The sequence below is a fragment of the Sarcophilus harrisii genome, chromosome 3 (genome assembly GCF_902635505.1).
Source record: "Sarcophilus harrisii chromosome 3, mSarHar1.11, whole genome shotgun sequence".
NCBI classification, from domain to species: domain Eukaryota; kingdom Metazoa; phylum Chordata; class Mammalia; order Dasyuromorphia; family Dasyuridae; genus Sarcophilus; species Sarcophilus harrisii.
In genome coordinates this window covers 568,614,072-568,627,236 of record NC_045428.1, presented here as the reverse complement: position 1 = coordinate 568,627,236, position 13,165 = coordinate 568,614,072, and the positions used below count along the sequence as shown (strand labels likewise).

The following is a 13,165-nucleotide window of genomic DNA, read 5'->3' as shown; positions in this document are numbered from 1 at the left end:
ATATATCCCCGTCTGTGAGGCTGGCACATCACTTTCTCCCTGTCACCACAGTGAAAAGCTTTGTTCTGATTTTGAGAAATGTCTGGTATTAAAGCAAAAGCCTGGATGTTCTTGCAACGTTTCCATGAAGTACTCATCCGATTCCTTTGAGACCAGGTGTCAATCACATGTGATTCACCTAAGTAATTTTCCTTCAAGGAGACTTCTTGATATACGATTTTTTTTGAAGGAGGGAAGTGCGGGAAGATGTTCCAGATCTTTTATTTCATTGGGACAGGAAACTTCCAAAGTGGAAACTCCCTCTACCAATTCAGATGGGCATTTGAAAAATAATCTTTTTTATTTGTTATTTTATTCATATTTTTTCCCCAATTACATGTAAAAGCAATTTTTAACATTTGTTTTTAAATTGGGGGGTTCCAAATTCTCTCCCTTCCTTCCCAACCCCCTCACTGAGAAGGCAAACAATTTGAAATAGTTTATACATGTATAGAGATGCAAACAAATCTCTGTATTAGTTTTATGAAACTTGTAATCTTAGAGCAAGGATTCTTTACTCCTTGGACAATCTAGTGAAGCTGATTTCTCAAAATGCTTTAAAATGCTTAACATAAAAATATATAGATCTTTGAAGGAAATCAATTAAACTGAAATACATTTATAATATTTTTTACAAATTCATGGGCCCCAAATTAAGAATCCCTGTTTTATTAACTGCCACAATGGTGATTTGTAGGGTATCACTTAATTGTCACTGCATGACAGTTTGGATTTGAACAGAAGTTTTCTTAATTCTGGGGCCTTTAAAAGTGCATCTCTTAATACTTCAACCAGATCCGGTCTTCTCACTTAGTTCATCCTTGAGATTTGTGGTGTGGCTGGTTGACCACCATTCCAACTGTTATTTACTCCTATTCTTCTGTTCCATTTCTGTAGGTTCTAATGGCATAATCTCCTCTTCTAGTAGTTTAGGCAAGAAAGTTCCACACAATCCAAAAAAAGAACTATGGAAATTAAAAGTAAAACAGCACATGCTACATTCACATCTTTTTTCTGATTTTTTTCCTCTTCCATGATTGTTCCCTTTTGTTCTGATTTTTCTCTCCCAACATGATTCATAGAGAAATGTATTTTTTTCTTTTTTTTTTTTTAAGAAATGTATATTTAAAAATAAATAAAGTTACACATTAAAAAGAAAGTTCCCCACACTCAGGCTCCAAAGAATGGGACCTTAGGGCAGAGATCTATAATTCCCTGTGTACACATGGATTCCAATTGCTACCTTCTTCTAACTATCTGACCACTGATCATGTCTGTGATCACTCATGTTCTGTCTTGCCATTGAGTTTTATGGCTCCAATAAACATCTTACTAACTCTGCAATAAGGTAAAGATAGATAGAGGTCAAATCTAAGGCAGTGAGCTTTCATAAGGCTAGAAATCTCCTGGTGTTATTCCAGGAACCAAGGTGCTTCAGCCAGACATGCTCCATTTGGAGTCATAGGTTCTGGGTTCTGACTCAGGCTGTGGGACTATGGGCAGGTCACTTATCTCTGGGCCTCAGTTTCCTTCCTTGCAACAATGAAGCGATTGGACTGATCGGTCAAATAGCACTGAAGCATGGCCTCCTGAGATGGATCGGAAGATTTCAAAGACCCTTCACGGGATTCTATGAAACGCCACCTTTAGAATCTCCTCCAAAACCTACCTCCATTGTCTTCTTGATGCTTTTTGAATCTTGTACTCCTATCATTGCTAATAACTGACCCCCACCCAAATATTTCTTTGTCAGTTCATTCAAATTCTGGTTGAGTATCTGAATACAGCTAGGCACAATGGGGCAGCTAGGAGGCACCACAGTGCATCATGCTCCCAACCTGCCATTATGAAAACTGATCTTCCTGAGTTCAAATCTATCCTCAGACACTTACTAGCTGTGTGATCCAGGACAAGTCAATTAACCCTATCTGTCTCCATTTCTTCTTCTATAAAATGAACCAGAGAAGGAAATGGCTAACCAATCCCATATCTTTGACAAGATGTTGAGAAATGGGGTCATAAAGAGTGAGAAATAACTGAACGACAACAATCAAGAGCAGTCTTGATTCCAAAGGACCAGTGGTGATCAGTGTCTCTCGCTCCTCTTATTGGAGAGATGGTGGGTTATATGTAGCATTTGCAGGCTGTTGCATATACTGTCAGATGTGGTCATTCTGATAGCCTGCCACTTTGCACTTCTGAGAGGTGATCATTATTAATCTTCTGGAATCAAGGTTAGTCTTGACATGTAATCTCAACTCTGGTGTCATTTCATGTTGCCTCTCCAATAATAACTCATCAGAATAACTGGCATTGATCAATCATATTTCTATAATGTTTTACATCTACCCAGTAGCCTCCTCTTCATATCTACTACATGTGAAGTATGTAGTAGAAGAATTGTTCCCATTTTCCAAGAGAGGAAACAGACTCAGAAAAATTATGGGATCCTAGACCCAGGTCTGGACGGGACTTCCAAAATCATCAAATCCAACTTGCTCATTTTACCAAGAAGAAAAAGAAGCCCAAGAAGACTCATAACGTTAGATCTAGAACAGGAAGAAAACGTAAAAGCCATCAAAGCCAATTCCTTCATTTTACAGAAGAGGAAACTGAGGCTGAGAAAGTAAGGAAAAGTGACTCATCTAAGTTAAGACAAATAGTATCAAAAATAGTGGTCAAACATAATAAAAAAAATTTAGAACAGGAAGGAATTTTTCCTCCAACTTCAGTGATGAGCAAAGTAAGGCCGAGTGAAGCCATGTAAATGGCCTAATAGCTGGTAAATAACAGAGCCACAATTGGAACCCAAATCCTCTGAGCCTCCATCTAGAACTCTTTTTACTAATATACATTACCTTTCAACAGATAACTCATTTGTTATCTCTTTAGAGTTTATAAGATATTTTCACAAATAACTTCCTAGGAGGGATAGAGTGAAAATATTATTCTCATTTTATAGAAATAGAAATTAAGCTTCAAAAGGGAAAGGGACTTGCCCATGAATAACAAGTTGATTAATCAGTATGAGAGCCCAGTCTATGATTTTTCCAGTGATGAGTCATGAATCCATGCCAAGTCATGGTATTGAAGTTACCTTTTCCCTAGCATTCCTCAGTTTTCACACTTGCTTTCACACTTCTATCAGAGCTGCTCCAACTTAGCCCATTTTTTGATGGTTGTTTGTTCTTTCCCACAACCAGCTGGTAGAAACCATCTCCCATGTCATCGAGGACAACTTCAAATTGCAGAAGAAAAATATCACCACGAATAAGAGCAGCTGGTCCAATGACACCAGTAAGGAGGAGCTCTTGGTCCAAATGGGAAAGCTGAAGGCCTTCTTGGAGGACTGCCAGGTCACTTGTGCACTTTAGTAAATGCCAAGTTAGTTTAGTTTTTGCTCTTCTTGTTTTGAAAATCATCCTGCTCTAGAGTAGGAGGGATTTGTGGGATGTATTGTGCAGTTCTTATATAAGCTTATTGCCCATAGAGCAAGTAAAAATGTCAGAATTAGGAAGGAAATTAGAATACATAGTATCAGAGCTGGGAAAAACACTAGAACATAGAATATAAGAACTAGGAAGGAGCTTGGAACACAGAAAATCAAAGCTAAGAAGGCTCTTAAAACACTAATGTCAAAGATGGAAAGGAACTTAGAACACAGAATGTCAAAGCTATAGGGGATTTCGAACACAGAATATCAGAGCTAGAAAAGATCTTAGAACACAGAATATTAGAGGTAAAGGGAAACTTAGAACAGAGAATGTCAGAACTGTTAGAGGCCTTAGAACAGAAAATGTCTGAGAAAGACCTTAGAACACAGAATATCTGTGCTGGGAGGGAGCTTACACAGAATATCAAAGTTGGAAGGACTCTTAGAACACAGGATGTCAGTGCTGGAGGGCCCTTAGAACAAAGATTATAAGAGATATAGGACTCTTAGGACACAGAATGACAATGCTGGAGGGCCCTTAGAACACAGATTATAAGAGTTAGAAGGACCCTTAGAACACAGAATGTCAGAGCTGAGGAGAGCTTAGAAAATAGGACATCAGAAAAATATAGGGAATAAGTATTTACATAGTATCCACTATATAAATATATAAATATAGTGCCTAGGTACTATGCTAAGTGCTTTTATGAATGTTATCTCATTTGATCCTCACAACAACCCTTATTATCCTGGTGTTATAGCTGAGGAAATTAAGACAGAAGTAAAGTGACCTGCCCAAGGTCATATGGCTAGGAAATACATGTCTGTGACTGTAATAGAACACCAGCATTCCTGACTTCAAAAACAACTACTGATGTTTATACAGTATTTTAAGGAATACAAAGGGCTTTGCATAGATCATACAGTCCTCCCTGGCACTTTCCTTTTATAGAAAAGGAAACTGATACCCATAGAGGGATAATTATTTGCAAAATCATATAGTAAGTAACAGAACCAATACTTCTAACTCTCAATCTCATATTCTTTATGTTATAGCATATTATATGTGTTTGAGACAAATTGCCCAAAGTCAGGCCTAACTGGACCCTATTGTATCAAGCTGTTCTCTATCCCAACAGCTTCAATTTCTAACCCCCACCCCCAGCCATCACTCAAGTCCCACCTTTGCCAAGGCTCAACACATTTCCTTGAGCTAACTGCTACTGATAATATTTCACTCAAATATCGTTTTCTTCACCTGAATAACAACTTATTAAGCAAAGTGATAAGAATAGAAAAAGATAAGATTTGGAGTCAAGTTCACAGTCCCATGATGATCTCTGTACCTTTAACTGGGCTTCTTCCCTTGTAAAGTGATGGAGTTAGACTTAAGTGATCATTAAGACTCCTTTCAACTCTTAAATCCCATGCTTGCATTCCCCAGCTATTCAGACATGGTCTGCCCTCGAATGGTCACTATGACCCAGAATAACCCTGAGACTTTGCTGGTATTATATGTATCTTCCCTCATCCGAGGGATTTGTCTGGAAAGAGAAAATGAAAGTGCCTTCCAAAAATCTACAATTCCTGCATTAAGTGGATTTGTCCGTTGTACAGATGGGTTGGTGTCACCTTGGCAAAGTTTTGGTATCTTACAGTGGTGGAAGGGTGGCTTCTTTCTGTGAGTTCACTCTGAAAGCCAGAATGTGTGACTACCCAAACAGGGTAAAGCGCACTCTCATCCTGCCCTTGATTTTATTTCTGGCACTTCTCCCTGCAGCGGTCTGCCTCAGCAGCAAAAAATTGAGCATTTTCCAATTATGCCAAATTGGCATCATGTTCGCAAGTCTAGGAACTGGGCTGAACTTTCTATCAACGGGTATTTTGATGTAGCAGCTGGTAGACCACTGGATAGAGAGCTGATGTCTCTGATGTCAACTAATTTTGTGATCTTGAGCAAGTTCCTTAATCTCCCTTGGACCTCTGTTTCCTTATTTAGAATGTGATGGGAAGATGGGAAGAGAGAAGAATAATAATTCACAGGGTTATTGTGAGGATTGAATGAGGTAATATTTACAGAGTGTCTCTAAAATGTTTTAGTTCCTAAAACTATTAAAGATTAATAACAAAAACTTTGTAAAAACTAAACTATATATGTTAGTGGGGGGGATGCTGTTAATGATAACGATATACAAAAATGAAAAGATTTGGTCCTAGTTTTTGAAACAAAATCTAGTATGGAAATTGATTTTGAAAATCCCTAACTTCCCTTAACCTTCCTGGACTTCAGTTTCCCGATCTGTATGATGAGGCATTTAAATCAGATGACCTTTGAGATCCCTTTCATCTCTCAAGCTATGAGCCCATAAGCCTTTTATATATTCTGTGTTCCTGGCGACCTGGTCCCTTCTGCATGGCCCAAGCATTTACTCATTCTCTTATCTTTGCCCAAGTTACTGCATATGCTTAGAGTGGCCTCTCTTTCTCCCCCTTTTCCCCTAATATCCTTATTATTACTATATTATGATTATGATTATCACTATTGTTGTTATTGAAAATAACAATAATTATATTATACAATGTTATATAATTTGTTATATTAGAGTATGTAAAATAATGTAACATATAACATAATAATATGACGTCTAACCTATGTTTTATTATGTGACATGAATTATTATATGTTACGTGGTATGTTATAATACATTGTTATTATGGATTAGTATATAGTACATAGTACATGTTATGTTATAATACATTGTTATTATTTAATAATAATGGCCAGAATGTACACAATGCTCAGAAACTTGCAAAGCATTATACAATATCATCTGACTACTTCATACCGGTCCTTCAAGAAGGGCACTACAGGTATCATTGTCCCCATTTTGCCAAGTGTAGTAATCTGAGACTTAGTAAAGTTAAATGATTTGCCCATGGCTACACAGTAAATAAGGCCTAACAAAGTGCTGTGTGGCCCACCAGCTCATGCTCCTTCTCCAGGAAATCTTTCCTGATTGCCCCTTGGTCATTTATAACACCCCTCCCCCAGAACATACCAAACATTTTCTTACTACTGTTTCTGCACTTTTCATAAAATGTTGAGTATTAAAAATTATAGCATTCAGTGAGGGTAGGTCTGTGTCTTACCTAAAACAAGAACATCCCCTAAGTCATTCTCAAAGTATGGTCTAGAGAATTCTGGGGATCTCTGAAACCCTTTCAGAGGGTCCACAAATTCAAAAATAGTTTTTATTTCCAATATGGTAAATGTCTATAAATATAATCCAGATAAACAAAAATGCTTTGGAGAGATTCTCAATAATTTTTTATAGGATAAAGATCCTGAAAACAAATGTTTGAGAATCACTGCCCTAAGACCTTTGTATAAAATAGACATTTAAGAAATGGTCTTTTCTATGAATAAATGTGTTCAAGGGAGGTGGTCTAATATGACCATCATAAACTAAAATCCAGCATGGATAAAGGACAAGGGAGTCGTAGAGAAATTTAATATAATTAGACACAGGGATCGCCCTCCTGCGCCCCTTAACCAGACTGCATATTTGCCACCATTACAGGTAAAGAGGAAGGGTGAGCAAAATGGAGAAGGCCATTCTCCAGGAATTCTTTGGGGGCCCTCTGAGTCCTGTCCCATACATAACTTCTGCTGTCTCTCATTGTTTTACCTTTTTCAGATTTGCTTGAGATTGTCTTGCTGTAGCAATGACTTAAAAAAGCAGCTCAATCACCTTCAGAAGTTCTCCGTGGACGCCTCTGTGATGTGGCTGCACAAAGTGATTGTGGAGATCCTGCAGGTGGTGGTGTTCTGGGTGGAGAAGTTTGAGCATCTCCTGAAGGATGTGGGCATTGAGCTGTCTCACTCGGACAAAGGTCCTTGAGCCCACTGGATGTGCTGGCTTTTCTTCCCTATCTTTATTTCATCCTACCAGTTCTAATTTTGATGAATCACTAAAGTGAACCAATCAGTGAATCAGCAGCACCTCCTATGTGCCAGGCACTGGCGCTCCAAAAACAAAAATGAAACTATCCCCAGATCAGGAGGACATAGAATGACCATAGGATCATGGATTTAGAACTGGAAGCTATTGGGTCCAGTCTCCTCGTTTTTATCAAGCATTTATTCCACTCCCTCCTGTTTTTCCACCTGTCCCAAAAAAAGAAAAACAAAATCCTTAAAACAAATCAAGCAAAAAAAAAAAAAATTCCAATATTGTCCATATCCAGAAATGTCTCATTCTGCATGTTTACTCCATCATTTCCAGCTCTGACATCTTGTATTCTAAGGACCCTCCCAGCTGTGACATTCTGTGTTCTAAGGGCCCACTCAGCTTTGACATCTTGTGTTCTAAGGACCCTCCCAGCCCTGGCAATTTTTGTTCTAAGAGCCCTCCCAGCTCTGACATCCTATGTTCTATCCAAGCTCTGATATTCTGCTTTCTAAGGGTCCTCCCAGCTCTGACAGTTTTTGTTCTAAGAATCCTTCCAACTCTGACATCCTGTGTTTTAAGGGCCCTCTCAGCTCTGACATTTTGGGTTCTAGGGGCCCTCGCAGCTCTGATATTCTGTGTTCCAAGGCCCCTTCCAGCTCTGGCATTTTTTGTTCTAAGAGCCCTCTCAGTTCTGACACTCTGGGTTCTAAGCCCCTACCCTCCCCCACCCCACGCTGACTTTTTTTTCTAAGAGCCCTCCCAGTTCTGACATCCTGGGTTCTAAAGGCCCTCCCAGCTCTGACATCCTGTATTCTAAGGGCCCTCCCAGCTCTGACATCCTGTGTTCTAAGGACCCTCCCAGCTCTGACTGTTTTTGTTCCAAGCTCTGACATTCTGGGTTCCAGAGGCCCTCCCACCTCTGACATTTTGTATTCTAAGGATTTTTTCAGTTCTAACATTCTATGTTTTCTAAGATATATCCTATTTATATTAGTCTATATCCCTCACAGCTTTACCATTCTGTGCTCTACAGCTACAGCTAGAACACTCAATGATCTAAGGCCACCTTCCAAGTCTAAAGTATTATGTTCTAAGGTCTCTTCCAGTTGCGGTGACATTCTTTAGTCCCTTGAAATCTTATTGGGAAAGGAAAGGCTTTGGTGGCATATTCTACACAATCTCTTTCTCTAGTCTCATTTTGCTTTTATAGTCTACTGTACTTTCCAATCCCTTGTTTTCCCAAATACTTTTGAAAATTTCAAATCATTTTACTGGTTAGAGTGAAATTCTCCTGCATTTCCCCAAAGGAACCTAGTTCGAACTGAATCAAATTGAAATAACTACATGTCACCCATACCTGTAAAGAAAAGCTATTCATAGTGAGTTTTAACATTAAAGCATCAGAATTCCAGTAGTGTTAGAATTATGAGAGACTATATTCTCTTCTTATAATTGCTTAACTCTGAGAAGGTACAAGATAAAAGACTGAGAATAATGGAGACAAGACACAACAAGCTGAGCTTAATGTTCCATTACCCTTTATTTCATCAGCCTGGACAGAATGTTGGTGCCCAAATAAGAATTCTTCTCCAGGATTGGGGATTATTATGCCAAATTCCCAACCTAGAAAAGAGAAATAAGCCATAAGGTTTCCTCTAGAATGGATGAGTCTACTTTGGCTCAAATAAGGAAAAACTTCCCAACATTGAGCTGCCCTGAAATGGAAGAGGCTGCCTTGGGGAAGAGCAAGTTCCCCTTCCCTAAGTGACCCCTTGTAGGGACAAGACAGTTGTTTCATAAGTTAGTCTAGATGCCTCTTTGAACTCCTTATGTAGTCAATCTCCCCAGAAGTAGTCCCTCCAAACTTGAATCTCTCAGGCTGCTCTATTTAATCTTCTGCACACACTTTGATGAAATCATAAAAATGAAAGGATGTCAAATCTGGGCAGGGCTTGAAGGAACATTTAGTTCAGTCCTCTCACATTATCGAGGAGAAAATTGAGACCCAGAGAGAAGTGACTTTCCCAAGAAATGACTCATAGAAAGTAAGGGACAGAATGCCCATTTCATGAATCCTAAATTATACTATATATATATATATATATATATATATATATATATGTGCTCTACTACCATCTCTCAAAGTCATTTTTATTTATACCCATGCTTTCCCTGTAGGAGACTAGAAATCCCTTGTGGGTAGGAAGCAGTGTCATTTTTACCTTTGTGTCCCCAATGTCTTGTACATACACTCAGAGGTTCCTAAATGTATTTTTAATTCAGCTGAATTGATCAAAGACTGACTCCTGTAACATACTTCCTGTTAAAGAGAGCAGCAGCAGAGGAGTTCATTAGCACCAATATTAATAAGCACTTATTGAGTTTCTGCTGTATGAAAGACCTTGTGGAAGTTTCTGGGGACACAAAGAGAACTCAATCATAGGAAATACATTCTGGAGATGCTTGGAGTAAGCTCGTGTAAAGCTTATTCCCAACCCAAAAATACATTAAGTAGTTGCTTAATTTTTGAAATTTTTTTCAATTCAGGAAAAAAAAAATCTCTTTTGGGGATGCTAGATGGCTCAGTGGGTAGAGAACCAGTCCTGAAGTCAGGAGGACCTGAATTCAAATGTGGTCTCAGACACTTAACACTTCCTAGCTGTGTGACCTTAAGCAAGTCACTTAACCCCAATTGCATTCAGTAAAAAAAATAAAATAAAAATAATAATGATAATAAAATTTTTAAAAATCACCTCTTTTCTCTCTAACCTTCCTCAACTGAAAGAAAAAGAAAAAGAAAGTCCTGGTAGCATATAAGCATAATAAAGCAAAACAAATTCCCTACCTTAGCCATGATCAAAAAATACACATCTTATTTTTCACTGAGTCTATCACCTCTCATCAGGAAGTCTCTAGCATCCCCTTTTTCAATGCTCACTTAAGTCTTCTGCTTATACAATCAGTCAATATGTGTGAAGGACTTCCACAATATCTGGTACATAATAAATGCTTAAAAATTGCTTGTTCCCTCCCATTTCTCCCATCAGACTTAAAGCTGGGAAGAACCAGAGAGCCCATCTGATTGTAGGATGGTGATATGTAGAGCTGAAAGGAGCCCTGAGAAGTCATCTAGTGCAGTTCCTTGTTTTATAAATGAGGAATAGAAATTAAATGGCTTTCCCAAGATCACACGTGTAATCAGGTGGCAGAGTGGGATCCAAATCCAGGTCCTCTTATTCCAAATTTCAGAATTCATTCCACTGGACCACACAGGGCGATCTCCAGTCCCCATTTTATACTTGAGAAAATCCTGACAGTATTTAATGGCAGCATTGGGATTCAAGTCTAGGGGCTCTGGTTGGCACTAATCTGCTGCTTCTAGAAAGAGAAAGTCTTAGAAACTACTCCAACTTTGCTACCTATTCATCCCCTATTGAATGTGGTCCAAGTTCCCATTTGGGAGGGAGACACCAGCAATGGCATCAGCCAATTAGAGAAAGGGGAAAGGGCGGCAGTGCGAGAACCTGGAACTTATGGCAGGCTAGCCAGTGACTCTCTGAAACTCTGGGTCCTAAGTTTTAGGACCTCACAGAACAACTCCAGAAGCTTATGAAGGAATTAGGGTCTGTACAAAGGAAGGTCCCAGAGGTCAGGGGTTCTTATGGTTGTTATTTTATATTCTCTTTAGTTACTGATAAAGCCTTGGGATTTCTCATTAATTTTTTAATTTGTAATTTTATATTTATAAAAAGTATAAAATTTTATATAAAATATGCAATTTTACATTTAATTTATAATTGAAGGAAATTATAAATTTCAGTTAGGGATTAATGAAAATTTAAAGGTTATTTTTTTAATTAGCCAAGTTCATAGATCCCCTAAAATCTGGTCTGAGCAGCCAGGTATGAACTCCTGTTATAAGAGATATTTTTCCGATATGCCCTGCAGAAGTCAAAATAACAGTCAATGTTGTGGGTGTAAGTGACCCTATGGATAGAAATCACAGGAAGGTAGATCAGGAATCCAAATAAGGAAGAGTCTCCTAATAGTACTGTTCAACAGTTGAATTAGGATACTTCAGTAGGTGTGAGCCCCCAGTTACTGGAGGTGACATCTGCCAGTAACCCTAAATTGGAGTCAAAGTGATCATTGAGCCTTCTTTCTCCCTTATGTCAACTAAGTACATCTATTGACAAATCCCAAACATCTCTTCTTTCACAGGGAGGTTTGGAAAGTCCAACAGTCCATCCAACAGTCCACTCATTGTACTAACCCTATGACCCTGAGCCTCTCCAAGCTTTTAAAGTCTGTATTCTAAGGGCTCTCCCAGCCCAGCCCATCTGGGATGTTTGTGTTCTAAGAGCTGTTTCAGTTCTGACCTCTTGGGTTCTAAGGGCCCTCCCAGCTCTGACTTCTGTCCTAAGATCCCTCCCAGCTCTGATATTCTATATTCTAAGGGCCCTGTTCTGACCTTCTCTGTTCTAAAGTCCTTCCCAGCTCTAACATCCCTTGTTCTAAGGGTCCTCCCAGCTCTGACATTCTAGGTTCTAAGGGCCCTCCCAGCTCTGACATCCTGGGTTCTAAGGGCCCTCCCAGCTCTGACATTCTGGTTTCTAAGGGCCTTCCTAGCTCTTATATTCTGGGATTTAAGATCCCTCTCAGCTCTGACATTCTGGATTCTAAGGTCCTTCTCATTCTAACATTCTATGTCCTAAGGTTCCCTCTTGTTCTAATATTCTATGTTTTAAGGGCCCTCCCAGCTCTGACATGCTGTATTCTAAGGCTCCTTCCAGCTTTGGTATTTTGAGGTCCTTCCTACTGTGACTCCGAGGACTCGCCTAGCTGAGCCATTCTAGTTCTCCATCCTCTCCTAGATCTAGTATTCTGCATTCCAAGATCCTTTTGTCTCTTACATCCTGAAAACCTTAAACCTTTGCGATCAAACCTAGCTAAGTCCTGGCATGCTTGTCCCCAGAAGGGCTGTTACTGAGAGATGGATTTGGGGTTCACAGCTTCCATCCCCTCAGTTATAGAAGAGCTGCATACTGCATTGGCAGAAGGGATATTCCTTCCAATGAAACCTCATATGTTTGGGGCATTGATAGATATATTGCCAAGCAACTGAGAGCCCATTCTCTGCCTTTAATATGGGAAAACATAGTTTATCCTGCATGGAACGGATAGATTTTCTTCATTTTCCTACTCTTGAGCAGGCTTTGGGTTAGCCCAGATGTCATGGCAAAGTCAAAAGTGACTCATTCTGGGTGTTATCCTGGATTCAAATCCTGACCACAACCTGGGCATATCCCTTATCCCTCAGTATTCTAGGCAACTTTTTGAGACTATAAAACTTAGAGGGAGGTATAGACAGATTTTCCCACCTGGGAGTTCTTACATCAGTGAAACTAAAGGCCAAGTCTGGCTCTCCATTTCACGTCTGCCTCAGTTTCCTCATCCATAAAACATACACACACACACACATACAAACAGTCACTAGATAACTCTATTAAGAAATCCCCCCTGAAAATTAATGATACTAATTGTCTTATTTTACATCTTCCTGAAGGATTGTCCACATACTTGACTAAGTTTCTGGAAAATCATAAGAAAATTGCAAAGAAGAACCAGGAACTCCAGGTAATGCTGCATTTTTGGTTCATTTTAATTCATTTCAGATGGCAACTACATTACTTAGCATCGGTGCGATCCCTTGGATGTTTGTACTTCCAGTTTGTACTTG

General features: G+C 39.1%; 1 protein-coding gene across 1 annotated transcript in view; it reads left to right on the top strand.

Moving 5' to 3' along the window:
• Positions 1 to 13,165, top strand: part of FHAD1 (forkhead associated phosphopeptide binding domain 1) — a 172,121-nt gene that overhangs the window by 75,125 nt on the left and 83,831 nt on the right. Inside the window, exons 12-14 of the mRNA XM_031962819.1 lie at positions 3,243 to 3,395; positions 7,171 to 7,366; positions 12,992 to 13,062. Coding sequence (XP_031818679.1) covers positions 3,243 to 3,395; positions 7,171 to 7,366; positions 12,992 to 13,062 — 420 coding nt within the window. The remainder of the gene's footprint in view (positions 1 to 3,242; positions 3,396 to 7,170; positions 7,367 to 12,991; positions 13,063 to 13,165) is intronic.